Source organism: Podarcis tiliguerta (assembly GCF_965153285.1).
Source record: "Podarcis tiliguerta genome assembly, chromosome: 6".
In the NCBI taxonomy this organism is placed as follows: domain Eukaryota; kingdom Metazoa; phylum Chordata; class Lepidosauria; order Squamata; family Lacertidae; genus Podarcis; species Podarcis tiliguerta.
Window position 1 is genome coordinate 89,015,003 of NC_139539.1, and position 20,246 is coordinate 89,035,248.

At 46.1% G+C, this 20,246-nt stretch overlaps 1 protein-coding gene across 2 annotated transcripts in view; it reads left to right on the forward strand.

Annotated features, from left to right (window-relative positions):
* The window catches only part of CACNA1E (calcium voltage-gated channel subunit alpha1 E), a 444,647-nt gene extending 428,180 nt beyond the window's left edge, over positions 1 to 16,467 (forward strand). For both annotated transcript variants that reach the window (XM_083445434.1, XM_083445435.1), the window contains 5 exons: positions 911 to 1,019; positions 5,534 to 5,662; positions 8,216 to 8,396; positions 13,091 to 13,281; positions 15,257 to 16,467. In XM_083445434.1, coding sequence (XP_083301560.1) covers positions 911 to 1,019; positions 5,534 to 5,662; positions 8,216 to 8,396; positions 13,091 to 13,281; positions 15,257 to 15,796 — 1,150 coding nt within the window. In that variant the 3' untranslated portion in view covers positions 15,797 to 16,467. The remainder of the gene's footprint in view (positions 1 to 910; positions 1,020 to 5,533; positions 5,663 to 8,215; positions 8,397 to 13,090; positions 13,282 to 15,256) is intronic.
* The last annotated feature ends 3,779 nt before the right edge of the window (positions 16,468 to 20,246 follow it).

The window sequence follows — 20,246 nt, forward strand, 5'->3', positions numbered from 1 at the left end:
TTTTGAACTCTACATGCAGTCTAGAAATAACTTCGAATGAAAATATTATTCAAAGAAACCCCCTGCATGTACAAAACATTATTCCAGAAACATATAGGCCACTGTGGAAAAGGTTTTCTCTGATTCAGCCCTTGTTAAATCACTTTTGGCTTGTCAACCAACTGTACATGTTCCATAAGCACTACATTTACTTGGGCATATTTATTTGGAAGGAAAAATAGTTGGTGGTACAGCTGTACGGGTGGCACTATTGATTAAAGAAACAAAACAGCTGATGGGGCAGGTTTGAAGACGGCGTTGTTTTTTAATCTTTTGCTGCTGTGTGCAAATTAAAATTGGCTTTCTTATCCTTCCTGCACAATCTAGGTTCATAAACCCATTGAGTTTAATAAGACAGAGTTAAGTTGCATGTGTAACCTCTCCTCTTGGAATAAACAGGATTAAAGTGGGCCTTACTTTGGCTGGATCATGCCCCTTGTGTTTATTATCATATGGTTAGCTTAACAATAGTAATAGAACCATAACACCTTAAAAGGACCAGCGGCTTCTCCCAAGAGAACTCCACAAACTCCCCACATTTACTTCTAATGTCAGTGGCCTCTGGAGATCTTCGTAGAATTGTAGAATTCTAGAGTTGGACGGGACCATGAGGATCATCTAGTCCAACCCCCTGCAATCTTTTGCCCAATGTGAGGCTCAAACTCACGACCTTGAGATCAATAATCTCATGCTCTACTAGCTGAGCTATCCACTGTGCCGCAGAGAAGGCGTGTTGTTCATCGTGGAGTGAGGCTCTTAATGAAATGCTGCAAGATCTTCTGTTTGGCGGGAGTCAGAGAAATAACCGACAGGTGTTGGACCATCAGAGTTTTGTGTTCTCCTTTCATTTGAAGCTAGGTTAACTTTACAGGAGCAGCAGGAGTGGGTTCCCTTCCCTGAGCCCGCTCTCTCCCCAAGAGATATTCCAGCTGGCTTGCATGGATCCGTCCCATGGGGAATATCAAGAGCAGCAATCTCTGGTAAGTCCATTTATGAATGTTTCTTGTATCCTGTTGCGTGGCGAGTTCCCACCCCCAGTGGAAATAATGACACATGACACAATTATTAAGGTTAATGAGGCCACAACTTTATTGGTTACAGGTGATGAGCGGTATTGGCTTAGGCATTGGTCCTAACCAACTATATCCGACTTCAGCCTGTCCGCTTGAAGTCCAGGAAGGGTTAACCACCAGTAGGGGGAGTCCTGCTGATGCACATCAACTAGGAACTCCTGCGGGGTCACCGCTCAGGGGCGTGCCTTAGGCCCTCGCCTCCATAGACTTTGGACAGGGCCACACACCCCGGAATCCTTTATCGGACTACCCTTCAATATACGGGACAGGTGATGGCTCTACCTCCCCTCTTCCATCTACAGAGCAATACCAATGCCTAACTGCCAATATCAAGAAAGTTGTGACGATTTGCTACGTGGTAGGCGAAAACCAAGTGGCTGGTGCCAATTTGCCAAGTGGAAAAATTCCTACCAGGCCCCTCAACGGCAACCAACCAAGGTCCATAGCAAGGTCAAAGAACGAAAACCTTATAGGGTGGGAGGGTGGGGAAAACAGTAACAGCTGGCAGACAGCAAAGAGGAGATCCCTGGCCACGTCCTGGTGATGCAGCCAGGAATCCCCCCAATCGCACGTTGGGGCTGTGAAGCCCACAACTCCACCTCCTCCAAAGGGCGGAAGTGGCTTTCTGCACTGCTTCATGTGAAATCCTGGCACTTTGGGGGTGCCGTCTGGGGTCCAAGCATTGGTGTGCTTGCCTATATAGACGGCTTTACTAATCTTACCTTTTCTCTCCTTCTAGACCTTTATTCCTAGGAAATATTCTCCCAGTCTTTCCAAAAGCCACCCTGTGGGCTGTTGTATTGAAACTGGGCCAGGTTTAATTCCCTCACCTTTGTTTATTTATAAGAGGATTAAAAAAATACGAGTTCTCCAGATTTTTGTCTGGTCACACCCTGAGCCATTCTTGTCGAACGGCAAGGGTGCCGTTTCAGTTAGAGAAAAGGAGGAGACCTGTGATGATTGTTGGGAACATGTGCCGCCATTCCTGGATTCATCTCTGATAGGATCATTGGGAAGCCAAGAGCAGCTGACTTGAAGAAGATTAGACTACAGAGTACAACCAGGATCAGGCCTGAATATTGGGCAGGTTTTACAAGAAGAAGAGTGAACTTCTCTGTAAGCCAGGCAAGGCTCAATTGTCTACCTGAGCAATGGTATACGTCTGGGAAATATCCACTCCTTGTCTCTCCTCTTAGAGACCTATCAAGGGGTGCTGATGTCATAGCTGCACAACTATGATAGGCCTAATGAACACACTCAGCCATCAGAGTTTGCCACTGTCCTACAACCACCTAGAAAGGAGATTTCTGATAGGCAGGACCTCTTGTCTGTTCCCGATAGGAATCAAGGTACTAAATGGTTATCTTTACTATGGTTCTCATGAGGTATACTAAAGTAACGACAGATGCTCAGTAAATATATTGCTTTGTCCTTCTTTTAATCTGAAATGTACAGTGGTACCTCGGGTTACATACGCTTCAGGTTACATACGCTTCAGGTTACAGACTCCGCTAACCCAGAAATAGTACCTCGGGTTAAGAACTTTGCTTCAGGATGAGAACAGAAATTGTGCTCCGGCGGTGTGGTGGCAGCAGGAGGCCCCATTAGCTAAAGTGGTGCTTCAGGTTAAGAACAGTTTCAGGTTAAGAACAGACCTTCAGAACGAATTAAGTACTTAACCCAAGGTACCACTGTATTCAAAAGCGTGAACCTCGCTGGATGTTGCCTTCCCTTCCTCTTCAAACCCAAATAAATCACGGTACAGTGGTACCTCTGGTTACAAACGCTTCTGGTTAGGAACACTTCAGGTTACAAACTAATCCGGAAGTAGCTGCTCCTGGCTGCGAACTTTGCCCCAGGATGCGAATGGAAATTGCGCACCAGAGGCACGCATGCAGCGGGAGGCCCTATTAGCAAAAGCGCGCCTCAGCATAAGAATGGTTTCAGCTTAAGAACGGACCTCCGGAACGAATTAAGTCCGTAACCAGAGGTAGCACTGTATCTGTGCATTATGTGCAATCAGACAGGTTTTTCTTTTCAAAAGCAGGAGTTCCTTCAACACTATTTTATACCTATTCATATTCATTGAATTATTTCCCTGCCCTTCTCCATAAGGCCTCGGGGCGGGTTATAACAATAGAATATACAATTATAAAAACACATAAAACTGTTGCTTTCAACTGTTTCTTAGAGATTCTAAGAGACTTTTAACCTTAATGAATGTTTAGTGACAATTCTAGCAATTAGAGAATCAGTGAATGGATAAGCCCTGCTGGAAGGCACAATCATTCTCGCGACTGTAAATCCTTTGGCTATGGACAGACATGTTTTGCAGAAGTTTAGAAATGCAAAATGTATGCAAACTACTGATTAACAATCAAGTCAGATCTTTGGGACGCTATCAGTGGTTACTTCTGGCTTAAGCTAGTTTTAAAAAAATTTGTTGTTCATTGAAACTGTTGATAATGCTGGTCTTTTCACAGGTTGGTTTCCTCTCATTTTGTAGTCATTTCATCAGGGTTAAAAAAACAACGACAACAGTATCCAGTGCTTCTGGGTTTGTGTTCATCGTGTCTCACTGCTGGTGTCCATGCTGCAAAACTAAACTGTTTAGTCACATCACAGAAATGTGAACATATGCCTCTGACCCAAACATACACTCAACTTTTCAGTCAGCAGCACTAGTGTCTGTGTGTGTGTATATGGTTGTGCGTGTGTGCACATCTGTGTGCCACCCATGACACTTGTTGCACTTCAGTGCTATATAAGTGTGCCTCTCCAGTCTGCTCTGTGTGCTTCTCAGAGTGTAAAGTTTGTATCACACACAAAACATACAGTGTGCATCCTCATACTCTTTCCCACTTCAGCCTGAAACAAGAAACTGCAGGCAATCTTTTGCCAGACTCTTCTGTGTGATGTCACTCCTACTAGTGACATACTGGGCTGGTTTGTATAAGGCTAGGTGAGCCTTAGGCTTCAAGAAGGAATTCAGATGGTGTCCCTTCTCTTTTCGATGATCTTACCATGTGGTCTGAACCTGGACAAACCGTGGTTAATCTTAACCATGGTTTATGGAATCCTGGACAAACTGTGGTTAATCTTAACCATAGTTTATTGAATCCTAACCATGGGGACGTGGGTGGCACTGTGGGTAAAACCTCAGTGCCTAGGACTTGCCGATCGCATGGTCGGCAGTTCGAATCCCCACGGCGGGGTGAGCTCCCGTCTTTCAGTCCCAGCTCCTGCCCACCTAGCAGTTCGAAAGCACCCCCAGGTGCAAGTAGATAAATAGGTACCGCTTTATAGCGGGAAGGTAAACGGCGTTTCTGTGTGCTGCGCTGGTGCTGGCTCTCCAGAGCAGCTTCGTCACACTGGCCACGTGACCCGGAAGTGTCTCCGGACAGCGCTGGCCCCCGGCCTCTTAAGTGAGATGGGCGCACAACCCTAGAGTCAGACATGACTGGCCCGTACGGGCAGGGGTACCTTTACTAACCATGGTTTATGGAAACAGGCCTACTTCAAACCATAGTTTGTGATTCTGGCTTGTTCTCACTAACCATAGTTAAGATTAACCATAGTTTAAGGTTTGGATGACATGTTAAACTATGGTTTATCTAAAATGGAAGCTGAAGCTTTCAGTCTCCCCACTGCAGCCATGCTGGGGGGGAGGGAAGGTATAACATGTGAACCGAGGGCACACTGCCGCTCACCCTCACAAGGCTAAACCGTGGTTGCATGCAATCTGAGCCACTGTTCCCTGATCTTCCCCCACCCAACAAAATAATTATATTATTTATCATTATTGCCCCTAACAAAAAGAGAAATAATGAAAATGGACATCAAACAAAAATATCCCAACACTTTGTGCGTGTCCGGAAAAGTCGTTACTAATTGATCAGATAGAGAGAAACACACATAATCTGCCGGGCTTTAAAAAAATCAAAGAACAGAGCCCACAGAGTGCATATATCTGGCATCAAGAGCATTTCTGCCAGTGAAAGTGCTTTGAGAATTGCAGCTGGAGATAAACCAGAAAGGCACAGAAGTCCAGCCCAGTGGTTCCCTTTGAATATCATTGATTTAAATCCAAACTGATGTCCAAAAAAACACACACCATCCAATAGGAAGAAAAAGCTGTGCTGGATTTCCACACTCAGATAGACTGAAACCAACGCACCTGTTCTCCAATCAAACAACAATTACTGTTAAATATTCCTAAGCACACTTCCTTGCTTGCTAGTGAGTCCCAACGCGCTTAGGATTTCAGTCACCTGCTCCCTTTCTTGCCAGCATAAAGCACTGTGTTTTAAGTACACTTCTAAAGCCATTCCTAATGCACTGATGAAAAAGTCATTGGCAGCAGATGGCAACCTGTGTGATCAAGCAAAACCCCATGAGCTTGGCTGTGTGTTTATTTCCAGGAGCCAGAGGTTAGAGAGTTTAAAAGAGTGCAGCCCTCTAACTGTGGCAGCTACCTCCCGGTGGATACTCAGGAACGAGCTGTATCTGGGAGGGCCTCTTCCATGCCACGCCTGACTGTGGATCCCCAGGTAAAAGCAAGTGAAACAATGACTGAACAAACAGGAATATAGCATGACGTGAGATGCATGAACCTTTCCCACAGGAGGCTGATGCTTAGCTTTAGGGTGCATAGGCTAAAATCTGTCACTGGTGTCATTTGGGTTGGCCGCCTAGGAGGCAGACCTCCATCCCCTTCGACAAAAGAGTTGGAACGCTCTGTGGTGCCCCACCAAGACAGGGAATATACTCTCTAACCACCCACTTTGCAGATGGAGAACTGGAATGCAGAATTAGTAACTTGTCCAAGGCCACCGTGAGGGAAAGCAGGGAATCAGCCCTTCCGTTGCTCAGCTTTCACACTAATCCTTCCTGCCACCTTTCCCCAAGACTGCAGTGAATCAGAGCAGGTTTGTGCCTTGCAGAAAACCACCTTCCTGCTCTTCTTCAACCAAGACTGTTGCTGGTGGCAGCAAGAACGGCGACAGTTTGGAAGAGCCCTTCTCCCACCCGGAAAGTATTTATTTATTTTCTTGACATAGCCGCCGCCTCTATTCCCATTGTCCTAAGACACTTGTCTACATGGCTGCCACCAAGCGTCCTGTCCTGATCAGTCTTGGCCATACTTCATCTCTTTGTCTGTTGAGCCAGGGTTTGTTTTTTCCCCTGTCTGTCCGTCTCGTAATCATTTTTGATTAACAGAGAGATACACACTTTCCCAGGTTTGTAATCTTAAGCCTATGCTCCTTTGTGGTAATTAAACTCTCACTCTCAGCTTGAAGGGCCCTTGTTTGCAAAAGTTGTTGTCAACGTCTGTTGTGTCAGCCTGGCAGTGCTTGCATAAGCAAATTGTGAGGGAACCGGGGACTTTGTACCCTTCAGTCATTCTGCTGAGAAATCTGTGCCTGACAACAATGGCAACTTGACAGCTGAGTTCTGCTGTTGCTCCCTTGGTGCAACGATTTCCAGTTCCAGAAAATCGCACCCTAAAGTGTCGTCATCCCCCCTCGATTCTAGACACAGAGAGGGGCGTCCAGTAACAGCTGGCTGAACCCACAGGAGGGAGAACGATGGAAAGCAAAACCAGAGTTTTGCAAGAAGGCAGGAGTTTCCAGATGGAAGGGTAGAATGAATGGGAAGGGAAGGGAATCTCAAAAGTAACGAAGGAGCAAAGGCGGAAAGGGGGCAGGAAGTAGGCTAAGAATGGACTTGGTGAAAAGGCAAATGATGAGTAAGTGAATTAGGAGTGGGGAAAAGAAGGTTTTTACTAGCAGAAAATTAAGGACTGGATTTATAAATGAGAAAGAGCAAACTGCCAGAAGAGGTGTTTGGTTTTTTGTTTTTGTTTTTGTTTTAATGATAGCTATGGGAATTAAATGGAGAATTTGACATTATTCAAATTCAAGGCCTCGTTCTCACAGGTGAAGCTATATCTGGGCTGCCTTGCTTCAGACTGCAAGGGTGCGCTCGTGTGAATTAAGCGTTCCTTCATACAAAAGAAACAGCCAGGATATAGAAACCAGCATGTCAGAGGGAAAGAGGACAGTTTTTTACACCTGGGGAATTTTTAAGTGAGGGAAAGCATTCAGTCCCCCAACGACTGAAATAGTAGGGCTCAGACTGTCACTCACCATTTCAGTGAAAAGCAGATTCAAAACAGACCCAGACAGATAATCTGAAGCTGGGAGCCACTGGGTGTTGCTGGCAATAGCAGTATTTGCAGGAGGACATACCATTTTTGTTCCAAGACAGAATTTCAACTAGCGATCAGCCTTCTTGAGCAGACCAGAGCAAGCCATCCAGAGCCCAGACTCCTTTTCTAAGATGAGAATGGCCAGAGTCTATTGGAAGGCGGAGATGCTCACACTCCCCCTTTCAAACTCCCATGTAGTCCCCCCCCCTTTAATTATTAAGTTTTGTTCTGCCATTGACAACCCCAGCCCTCCCTCAAAAGAGAAAACCCAGAGTGTTTCAGGAGGTACTTGAAATGAACTATCAGCACCCAGTAGATAAAATATAGTCTGCTATTGCTTAACAATATAGCATTTCCCATATTCACCCATTTCTACCTGCCAAGTCCAGATTCTGTGCAAGTTTTCAGCCTGACTCTGAAATCTGCTGATGTGATTTGACACAGCAGATTTCAGGAGCTGGTCCATTCATGTAAGTTGAGGACATCCTGTAATAGATGGATCTACACAGACGCGCCGGACATGAGTTCCAGTAGCTGCCATCAGAAATTGGGGGGAACAGAGTCTTATTCAACCCTTCAATCTAGAATTCTAGTCTGTCACTACTTAGGAGGAAGCCTGGGACATCAGTGAGGCAGTTGCTGTCATTCCACCAGTATGTTAATTCTGTTAACATAATCATAATTAGAAGTATATGCCCGCCACAAAATTCAGTGGGAGCGGCTCCTCCAGTCCCATCTGCTGTTAAGTGTCTTTACACTTTCCCAAACTAGGTAAATCCTTGTGACATTATATATCCTGAACTGGTAATAGCAAATCTGCCTCCGGAATAGCAGCAGGCCCTTGCTAACTATCCTGCCCCCACCCCCACCCCCCAATGGGATACGTTTCCAGGTGGTTACAGATCCAGGCTCCATGAGACGCTCCTTTTCTACTATTCGAGACAAGCGGACAAACACCTCCTGGTTAGATGAGTTCTCCATGGAAAGGAGCAGCGAAAACACCTACAAGTCTCGCCGGCGCAGTTACCATTCTGCACTGCACCTGTCTTCAAGGCGCCTCAACACAGATTCAGGTAAATGGGAACAGGGGTGAGATGGAGCTTTTTTTAAAAAAAAATATATGTCATATATTGATTTGTAGTAACACTTGAGACTGGAGACTCTGAGATCACATCATCTCAATTCCTTCCCCAGTAAAGGCCAGGAGAGGTATCTTTGTATTAGAAAACGAATGTGGCCCATTAACATTTGCTCAGGTTGTATAGCTAACTTCTGAAATGAGAATGTCACGGTAAACTCCTCTCCTGCTAAAATCCATGACCTCTGGCTTAGCATCACTGGGAAATTGCTTTTAGCTGGATCTTGGGGGAACTAAGCCATTTCCTAGGGATGTAGTGAGAGGTGTTTTACATTTGCGTGTTCAGACCCAGAAACCTCCCCCCCCCAAAAAAAATTCACACTTAACTCAAATTTTGGTTTTGGTTTTTGGCAGAATTTAGGCCACAACTTTATTGATTACAGAATGTGACTGGTTGCATAGGCTCTGGTTCGACTAGCTCCCTGCCATGCAGGTAGCACTGACCCAGGGCACCAGCATAGGTCAGCCAAGGGGGAACACCTGGATAAGCAGAAAGCTGGGAATGGGAACCCAAATGTCCCCCTGGACTCAGGCACAGGCACAGCCCCCTCTCAGGGGTTGACCAAACCATCAAGTCCCTGGATTCCTTTAACGGAATACCCTTCACATAGGGATGGTGAGAGCGTTCTCCCATCCCTATCACCTGAACCAGAGCCTATCCACAACCTTACAAGTTGTGACGATTTGCTACGCAGCAGGTGAAACCCAAATGGCAACAGCCAGTCAGCCAAGTGGGGAAAATTCCTGCTGTGCCCCTGTCCCAATGACAGATGACACACAACGGCATGGCAAGGTCAAGCACAAAGCTCTAAAAATAGGGAGAGGTGGGCAGGTGTTCTGAATGCACACACCGAAAGAGGAAGCTCTGGGTCACGTGCATGGCCATAAATAGGTCCCTCAAACCGTTTGGACTGTGTCCCATTGGCCAGATTGCACCCAGCTTCGAGGGACCTACCAATCGGGTGTTGTGGCTGACCAATCGTACTCACCCACAACACAGGGTGTTGGTTTTCCAGGTCTCACCGCAATACGTGCCCTCTTTAAGGGTGGACCCGATATATCATATATGGAACTGACATAGTCCAAAGGAAAGGAAACACATTGACAACAGAGGTACAGAGTGCTTATCAATATGCCCATTTTTTGTGCACCTGCATTTTTAACCTTGGCTTGTGAAGTCAAAGGAAATTTGGCAAGCTTACTCGGAAAATTCCCCTAACAGGCTAAATCAATTTTTACTATCTTTTTCTACAAAATCTTACAGTGTTGTGCACACCATGAAATACAGCTTTTCACAGTAATTTAGCTGGTGCCTAGCTACTACTAAATAAAGCCGAACTATTCCTATCTACAACATTTGCTCAACACATCCCGAAATGGTTATCTACATCACTGAGTCTCTTCTAGTTTACTTCCAATGTCTTCACAGAGCTTGTTTTCTGTAATGCAGGTACCAAGTGGTCTTTCTTCACTTCCCCACTTTTATGTATATTTCTTGTGTGTGGATATTGCAAATTTGTCACTGGTGAATTCCATCTTATTATTTGCAGCCAAATCCTTCTGAATTATTCTGTTGCCAAAAGTGTAGGGAGTCACCTGTAAACTTTGTATTAACTGCAGATTTTTGGCAAGCCTACCTTAATGTTTTGTCCAAGTTGTTAATTATATTTTTTAAGGATGGCGCCACCAAGATAACCTCTTGTTGCTCTCCTTATTGTTACTGTCAAATGCCAATTGTGAATTCTGTTCTATAATAGTTCTATAATAGTTCAAGGTGCAATAGACCAAAAATACACTAAGATGTCACACATTAAAAACTTCCCTGAACAGGGCTGCCTTCAGATGTCTTCTGAATGTCAGGTAGTTGTTTTTCTCTTTGACATCTGGTGGTACGGCGTTCCACAGGGTGGGCGCCACTACCAAGAAGGCCCTCTGCCTGGTTCCCTGTAGCTTTGCTTCTCACAATGAGGGAACCGCCAGAAGGCCCTCAGTGCTGGACCTCAGCATCCGGGCAGAACGATGGGGGTGGAGACGCTCCTTCAGGTATACTGGGCCGAGGCCATTTAGGGCTTTAAAGGTCAACACCAACACTTTGAATTGTGCTCGGAAACGTACTGGGAGCCAATGTAGGTCTTTCAAGACCGGTGTTATGCGGTCTCGGCGGCCGCCCCCAGTCACCAGCCTAGCTGCCACATTCTGGATTAGTTGTAGTTCCTGGGTCTCAGCCTGCGAACCAGATGGAGCTGGTAAAAAGCTGCCCTGGACACAGAACTGACCTGCGCCTCCATGGACAGCTGTGAGTCCAAAATGACTCCCAGGCTGCGCACCTCAGGGGCACAGTTACCCCATTCAGGACCAGGGAGTCCTCCACACCAGCCCGCCCCCTGTCCCCCCAAAACAGTACTTCTGTCTTATCAGGATTCAACCTCAATCCATTAGCCACCATCCTTCCTCCAACCACCTCCAGGCGGTTCAACTGTGCAGACATTTCAGTTCTGGCTACAATTAATCCACTGAGCACACAGGGGTAAGCTTTGGCTGTGATTTAAAGGGATAGCTCATCTTCCTTGAGTTTATGCCTTTGGAAGACTTAAATTTAAAGGTATGCAGCTTTAATTTTGCATGCCCAGCTTTCCTAACTGATGAGTTCAGCTTATACTGAAGTAGAAAAATTTTGCAGAGAAGGGTCTTGGAAACAAGATAGGAGCAAGCAGCCAATTTAAGACCAGGACACGTTGGAGTAAAACCAAAGAGAGCTTGGCAAGCAAAGTATCATTTGGAACGTGCTCATGAAATGAATGCAGAGCCTTAGTTGCTGTATGTAGGATTGTGGGTGTTGTAGACTTGCTTCTTTGTATGTGTGGGAAGAGGTGGGCTGCAACATTCTGCGCATCTAGGTGCAGGCATGCTGCAGTTTGGTACAGCCATAAAGAAGGGAGCTAAGAAGTTTAGGCAAGGGTGGAACAATAACAAAGCGCTGCTCTCTCCAAAGCTATGCTGAGCGAGGGGGAAATCAGCAGATCTGCCAGCACCGAGGGGAGCGGAAATGAAAACTGCATTACCTCCTTCAAACAGCTGTACTGGGAGCTCTGCAAGTATGGTCCCGAGACAAAAGGATGCTTAGGCAGTCTGTCCTCTGGTTTTCACAACTTCCGTTCCATACTCACTTTGAACATGGGCCTCATCTGCCATTTTAGAAGTGGCAAATGACCCACTATTCAGGCTGTGTTACTCTGGCACCAAACAGGTGTAGCAAGAAAATAAGGCTTTTGGTGCTGTTTCGTTTTGACCTTTTTAACCCTGTGGCAGAAGTGGGGGTGTTATGTACTAAGCTTGGATCCTAGAACAATAGGCAAGTAGGATCCTAGAATTCAACAACTGATTGGCTTGCAGGAGAAGACCAATCAGGCTCCAGGAGGAAGTTAATCAGTGTATTAGGCTGGTAGGATGGTAGAATGCAACAACTGATTGGCCTGCAGGAGAAGACCAATCAGGCTCCAGGAGGGAAGCAGAATCAGCCAATCAGACGGGACTCATTGTGTAAAAAATGTACATCTTATAACAATCTAATGCAATACAAGAATGTGATAATAAAACAAAACTTTAAAATAAGCAACCTACATCAAATAAAGTAACATTCAACAATTATTAGAATAGTACAAAATAATAATAATAACATATAAAAGTTAAAGAGAAATTCACTCAAAGTTACAAGAAATAATTTCTAAACTATAATCAATAAAACAATGGCAAGTCACAGTACATAAAATAATACCATACAGTGGTACTTCGGGTTACATACGCTTCAGGTTAAATAGGCTTCAGGTTACAGACTCTGCTAACCCAGAAATAGTGCTTCAGGTTAAGAACTTTGGTTCAGGATGAGAACAGAAATCGCTCGGCAGCAGCGCAGCGGCAGCGTGGCGGCAGTGGGAGGCCCCATTAGCTAAAATGGTGCTTCAGGTTAAGCACAGTACAGACCTCCGGGATGAATTAAGTACTTAACCTGAGGTACCACTGTACAAATTGAGAAGCAGAGACTAGAGGGTGGGGCAAGGCAGGTGGAAGAAGGCCTTGCCTGATGGAGTCTCTCATTTTCTCTGACTGGCCTTTCCACATAAACCACTGTAATTGGCTCCATGATGGCCTCGTGTTTACTTTAGGATCCTTGAATGGCTGGGATTAGACAATGAAAAAGAAATACTCTTATTGACATATTGCATATAATTCAGCTTTTCAGCTAAGGACCTCAAGATAGCACGCATTGTTCTCCCACCTCCATTCCACCTCCATGTTTTGTCCTCACACAAAAAGGCTAAGTGTGAGGAATAACAACAAGGCTGAGGTCAGCGCTTGAACTTCGTAACTGAGTTGTGATTTGAACCTGAGTTCCTTACTGCTAATCTGACAGAAGGGGAGACCATAAAACAGTAAAGGGCTGAAAAAATAGGATATGTTTTGGCTACGCTGCAGAGGAGCAGGAAAAGGAATAGGGTTTCTAGGTCCGAAGATTATTCAGAAGGATAAAGAAGACATCCTACAATTTTTAGATACTGGTTTGGGGCTGAATACAAATCAATGAGGACCCTTCAGGGAACTTTCTTGTAAGCCTGGCTTTGTCCTCTGTAGGCCATCGATCTGACACACATCGGTCAGGAGGCAGAGAGCGAGGCCGATCCAAGGAACGCAAGCATCTACTATCTCCAGACATTTCCCGCTGCAACTCAGAAGAAAGGAGTCCACAGGCAGATGGTGACTCTCCAGAACGACATCAGTCCAGGTCTCCAAGTGAAGGCAGGTCGCAAACTCCCAACAGACAGGTGAGTGGGAAGGTTGCAAAATAATGTAGGTAAGAGGGAAATGAAGCAAACACGCCTGCTCCCTTCCCAATATTTAGGGCCAGTTCACATGTGCTTGTACATCACTCAGTATCTCATCCCTCGTTTCAATTGGAACCTTGGCCAGGGAATGCCAACATATGGGGCAACACTGAGAAACAGCAGGAGTACAAAAAGTATTTGGGAAGGGGGGAAATCTAAATGGGAAGGAGCTGACCCCAAACCTGACTATTTAGGGGGCAAACAGTGGGGTGAGAATAGGAATGCCAGATCCTGGCACATCTGGCTAAAACACTGAACAGCAGGCATTCCACATGTCCCTTCGTGATTCATGCTTGAATATGTGAAATGACTTCGCTTACAAGCTTTGTAGGGGACGCGGGTGGTGCTGTGGGTAAAACCTAAGCGCCTAGGACTTGCCGATCGCATGGTCGGTGGTTCGAATCCCCGCGGCGGGGTGCGCTCCCGTCGTTTGGTCCCAGCACCTGCCAACCTAGCAGTTCGAAAGCACCCCCGGGTGCAAGTAGATAAATAGGGACCGCTTACCAGCGGGAAGGTAAACAGCGTTCCGTGTGCTGCGCTGGCTCGCCAGATGCAGCTTGTCACGCTGGCCACGTGACCCGGAAGTGTCTGTGGACAGTGTTGGCTCCCGGCCTATAGAGTGAGATGAGCACACAACCCTAGAGTCTGGCAAGACTGGCCCGTACGGGCAGGGGTACCTTTACCTTTACCTTACAAGCTTTGTATTTGAGATGACTGTGATGTGATCACTTTGTCCTTTGATCCGCAGTGGCGATTCCTACCATTTTGGAATACAGTCATCAAGTTATAAATTTCCGTGTATAAACCAACACTTAGAATCATAGAATTACAGAGTTGGAAGGGACCCCAAAGGTTATCTTGCAGACTTTCACAGACTCAATGGTAGTTTGGCACTGCTTGCAAACAGGAACATTATCATAATGTTAGGGTTAAAGGTAAAGGGACCCCTGACCGTTAGGTCCAGTCGCGGACAACTCTGGGGTTGTGGCGCTCATCTTGCTCTACTGGCTGAGGGAGCCAGCGTATGGCTTCCAGGTCATGTGGCCAGCATGACTAAGTCACTTCTGGCGAACCAGAGCAGCGCATAGAAACGCTGTTTACCTTCCCGCTGGAGCAGTACCTATTTATCTACTTGCACTTTGACGTGCTTTCGAACTGCTATATTGGCAGGAGCAGGGACCGAGCAACAGGAGCTCACCCCATCGCGGGGATTTAAACCACCAACCTTCTGATTGGCAAGCCCTAGGCTCTGTGGTTTAGACCACAGTGCCACCCAATCTAAAAAAAAATTACAGAACACGGAGCAAGCATTTAGTATCAAGATACCGAGAGAAAGGAAAAGATGTTAGGAGATGTCATAGAAGTGCTACCTATGTTATGCTACAGTCTTAAGATGGTGACCCAGGAAGCTCTTCACAGCAAATAACAACAGCAACAGCGCACCAAACAATATAATCTTGTACGCTATATACTGATGCCTTAAACCCCTTTGCAAAAGCACACTTTGAAGCAGCTCCGTGCTGCTTCTTTAAGGGGTTGGGTGGCAGAGGGTGGGGGCAAGGAAGTTTTCTTCTCTCCCCCCCCCCAATCACAAACCACCTGCTTACTTAAAGGAGGGGCATGGAGTTGCTTCAAAGAGTGCTTTTGCAAAAGGCTTTAACCTCTGCACACCAGTTGATGAGCAGGGTTAAATCCTGCTGCCTTGGCTGTGCAGTTTTGTTCCCTACATGGAACAGGGTGCACAGCCAATGCAGGATTAAACCCTCCCTTCATGCCCAGTCATCAGTGATGTCAGTTTAAGGGTGGGCCGATGTGATTTGGGGAAAGTGGCCTCGCAGAGTTGGATCCCCTCATAAGCTCTTTACCATTATAAAAAGGTATTTTGCCTCATAGGCCCTTCTCTTCTTCTTTGCAGGGCACTGGCTCCTTGAGCGAGAGTTCCATACCATCACTATCTGACACCAGCACGCCAAGGCGAAGCCGCCGCCAGCTCCCTCCGGTTCCACCAAAGCCACGCCCCCTCATCTCCTACGCTGCTATGATGCAGCACTGTGGAGACATCTCCCCACAGCCTGACGATAGCGAGGGTGGCTCTCCTCTGCTTTCTGAGGTTCTGGAGACAAACAACACCTGCTTGACTGAGTCTTCCAGCTCCCCGCAAGGAAAGCAGAGCCTTCTCTCCACCCCTCAGCGCTATATCTCGGAGCCTTACCTGATGCTCCAGGATGACTCCCACGCTTCAGACTGTGGTGAGGAGGAGACGCTCACCTTTGAGGCTGCTGTGGCCACCAGCCTTGGCCGCTCCAACACCATTGCAGCAGGCCCTCGCTCGAGGCACAGCTGGCAGATGCCAAACGGGCACTACCGGAGGAGGAGGAGAGGGGCGTCACAGGGGGTGATGTGCGGGGCTGGCATCGACGTACTCAGTGATACGGAAGAAGATGACAAGTGCTAGAGGCTGCCTCCCCCTCCTCCCCTGCTCTCCTCTGACGCATGCTGTTTGCCACATTTGGAACGGAATGACACGGAAATCAAATGCAGCAGAAACAGACCCTCTGTGCAACCACAACAAAAAAAGCCCAAAGCTCTGATTCTTTGTCCTCTCCCCTTCCCTTTTAATTGCACAGGGAAGCATTTGATTAGCTCCTGCAACCATGGACCCAGCAGAGGTGCACCTGTTTGTTGAGTGAGAGCGAACCATGGCAACAGCAGCCTTCAACCCAACAGCCACATGGCTCTCCGTCCCCCAGAAATCCCAAGAGAGTGTGCCGAGGAAGGCCTGAAGTTACTCGAGAAGCACAGCAAGGGATATTAGGGTGTGGGGGGATTTGAAAAGAAGACTAGCGTTTTGCCTCTTTGACACTTGGCAAAAAAAGAGAAAAGGAGACCAGAGAAGGAAGTCAAGTTGGTGGTTTGAATTGCAAGGTCATCTCTCTTGAGATGACCACCTTGTCTCCTTTGGGTGATCCCTCTTGTGCCGTTCAACCAATGGGATGAGTTGAGATTGAGAGATTTGTCCAGAGAGGAAGTCACAGCATTCGGACCTCCTGCAGTACCTGTGGTTTTGGGGTTGTACTTCGTATAGATCTTCTGGCGAAGCTGAAGGAGAGAGTGCGGGGAAGGGGGCGCCACCACGTAGTGAGAAGGGCTTGGCTTGTGTGAAACCGACTCTGAGTGTTTTGTACCAAGACCAGTGGGTTAAGGATGGGGAAAGGAGAGGACTACTGATGAGCTGAACACAAGATGTGTCTTTATATTCTGAGTTTGGAGTGTATGGAAAGTATATATATATATGCGTGTATTTATATGCAGCATATATAAACATGCACACATGCAGAGATTTATTTTAATAAGCTGGCATGTACTAGCACCAAGGCCATGTGTTCCCTGACCCTAAAAAATAGGGAGCGTTTTGTCCCAGGGAGCCGTAAAATAGAAGAGATGCTAGTTACAGAAGCCACTAAATTCTGATTCCCCTCTTTCATCTGTACTTTGGCATTGCCCACCCTAGCAGAAAGAGCTTCATGCAGAGGTGCAGTGCTGCTTGTTTATTGAGCCATATTTTGATTAGAAATCGATGAGGCAACAAAGAGGGGTATGCCATCCTCGGACATTTGCTTCCCATGGGATTGTTACGGCTCTGGAATAAGACAACTTTTGAACCAACGACACCTTATATCTGGCGCCTTTGCGAATGGTTCTAGGTGTAGGTTTGGTCCAATCCAGCAGGAAGTCCTTATATGCTTGTAGGAATGGCCCTTCAAGTAAGGACCAGCAGCAAGCTCCAATTGGTAGCCAGTGGCATATGCCAATAGGCACAGAGTAGGGTTCTTGGTTTTTCCTCTCCCTCCTTGCTCAGCATCTCAGTTTGCGGGGGTGGGCAGCAGACTTTTCCTTTCCTCAGCTTGGAAGACAGTAGGCTTGTTGATGGGGGGGGTGGAGTTTTGAATCATTGCTTCATCATCTCCTCTGGAATACTTATTGCAGGTGGCATTTTGATTGGTAAGACGATGTTCCCACGTACGGTTTTGTCAGAAAGCAAAATGAAACACCAGAAAGAGAGGAAAGGTGAGGGCGAAGGAAAGTTGGTGAGGCAAAATGGCCTTTACTTGAGAGTAATGCCTGTTGGCTTTTTGCAGTATAGTAACGCTGCAGAGAGCTTGCTGGGGAGACCATGCATTAAAAAGGGACTCAAAAATAACTTAAACAAGGTTTTAATAAGAAAAACAAAAACTCCTTTTACACTAAATACATCAACAAACAAACATGACCCAACCCATCCCCCAGGGTAATGGCAGAGCTAGGTGCTGCACCCAATTCCTGACACAGCTTAATCAATGCAACTCAGCAGCACCTGCTATGTTTCACAGCTGTAAAGCTGGATCTCGTTATTTTGCTCTGGCCCTTGCTCTGGCCCCTTAAAGATATACACATCAGGTGAAACAATGATGAACCTTTACATTTAAAGAAACAATTCAACAATGCCATGTCCCAGATGCTGGCAGACATCTCCCAAACTCACAAGGTATGAAACGACAGGCCAGTAGCCATAAGCTTCTGCAGAACAGCCTAACAGTCTCTTGAGAGCCGCGGTCTCTCAAAGCTGGTAGACATATTTAATGGATGGAAATATGCAGCAGTAAAAGATCAAGCTCAGAAATCAATCTGGTAGGCTAGGGGAATGTGGATGCTGTAAGGTTCTTACAGCTGGTTGTAAATGCAGAAAGGTGTGAGCAAGATTTTCTGCAGAACTTGTAACGTTTCAAACAAAAAACCGCATATGGAACTGTTTTGTGGCTACATTCCAGCTTGTAATAGATCTGGTAATTACATTTGACTGGCATAAATTTCCTCTGCGCTGTCCTTCTTTACTTGGACCAGTTCTAGCATTAATAGTTGTTAAAATGTGCCTCTGCCACTCATTATCCAATTCCAGAGGGGAGTATGGGGAAAGGAATCACTTTTACAGAGCAACCACAGGATGTGATCTCCAATACTTCCCTTGCTATGGCAGATGCAGTAAGCGCTGGTCCATTTCAAAAGGGCCAGGTTTTTGTAGAAAAGTTAAGAGCCTGCCTTATACCGAATCAGTGCAGAAGCCTTTCACAGCCCTACCTGGAGATGCCAGTGCAAATTCTGAAGAATGGCTGTGTTTCGGTCTGCGTATTGTGTTGGAAAGCATGACTTAAGATAGATTTGCCTCTAAATGCCAACTACATCAGATTTCTGCCCAGAAGCAATCAAAGGCCTCTTCAGTTAAAATGGAGAGCTACAGAAGGATTTGGCAAGGAGTGCTGCCTTTCTCAGATGTCAGTCTGGAAACTAAAATAACACCCCCCTTTTCCTCCTCCCCAGGCAGGCTCCCAGTTTAACTGGAAGAGGATCCTCCTTGACCCTGCTGCCTTCATGCCAAAACCCACTTTCTACCTCCTCCCCAGTCATTCATGACTGCCATTTATCTCTCTGCTAGGGAACGGGTATCTGTCTCCGAGCTACGGATCCAGAGAGGTTAGGCCAAACAGTTTTGACAAGGTCAAGATCACCAGTGAGCTTCATGGCTGTGGGGATTTGAGCCCTTTGGCCAAGATAGATTTCCCCATGATAAAAGCTTTCGGGAGGAAGTGGTGCTGGCTTGCCACAAAATGGCAGCGTAAGGGGCTCTGCTCCACCCCCACCCCCCAAATGGGCTGTAAATAAAAGAGTTGGCATCTCAAGCTTCTAAGTGCAAAGGGTCTTCTGATAATTAGCCAAGCTTTCTGTAAATACACAACGAGGGCTGGGTTTATGTAAGGAAGGAGTTTCTTTGTGCGTACTGGGGTGGGGTGGGGGGAAATGCAGAGAAGATCCTTGTTCTCTGAAGAATGTCTCAATTATGCCTTTTTTTATTTTGGAGACCAGCAAGTGTGCTAAGAAGTTTATATAAGAATTTTGAAATATTTCTACCTTTTTAGGGTGTATGTGTGCAGAGTGGACACTATCTTTCATGTTTTGTATCACTTCAGCCTATGATCTGGAGATCTCTTGTATGAAAGCTTGGCTTTGGTGGCTCTCAGCTCCTGAGCTACAGATGAGACCTCATGCAGCCTTTTATCCCAAGAACCTTGATGCCATGTTTGGACGAATCTGTGGTTACATAAGTGGAACCTCAGAACTTCTAGTTAGCTATGTAATTGCTAGTTTCATGGCTCATTGTTGTATATTGGAGCTGGGCTGTAGCCTTGATTTGCTGGTTTTACTCTGAGTAGAAAGCACTTGATGAGTCAACTGGTTCTCCTAGGAGTGAGAGCTCATCTGCTTGAGTTAGGGGGCTGCTTGATGTACCCCTCTCTCCTCCTCAGACAGGGTGCACCCATCTTGAGCAGCTGAATCGTGGCCAATGAACTAGTAAGACTTTGCTCCATGATCTGTGGGTACTCTACTTTTTACATGTTAGTGTGGAAGGCAGGCAAGGAAGGGGCGGAAATGATCAAAAACTACAATTAAAGTACCATAAAAATAAAGAAGGAAGAAAAGGAGAGGAACCCTATCTCTGAGTTCAGTAAAAATTGAAAGCTCTTAATCCAGGAAATGGACTAATCATCTCTAAATCATATTGAATGCAATGGGGCATATATAATTTAGTTGTCACTGAATTCAGTGATTGGAATGAACTAGTTTAGTTGAAAAAAGTTCGCTGAACTAATTTTAAAATCTGTGAACTATACGTGAAAGCAGTTCCCAGAATTGCTGATTGAACTAAAGGTGAATTAAGTTGATTTGAGGTGGAACTTTGTATGCTTTCTAGTTCACCTTCACATTCATTCCCTCACCTCGACTCCAAGCAGGAGGCCCAGAGTCTTTGCTTTCATTTTTAAAAATAGACATCCCTAGAGAAAGTTATACATCAAAATATGGAGGCAATGTTC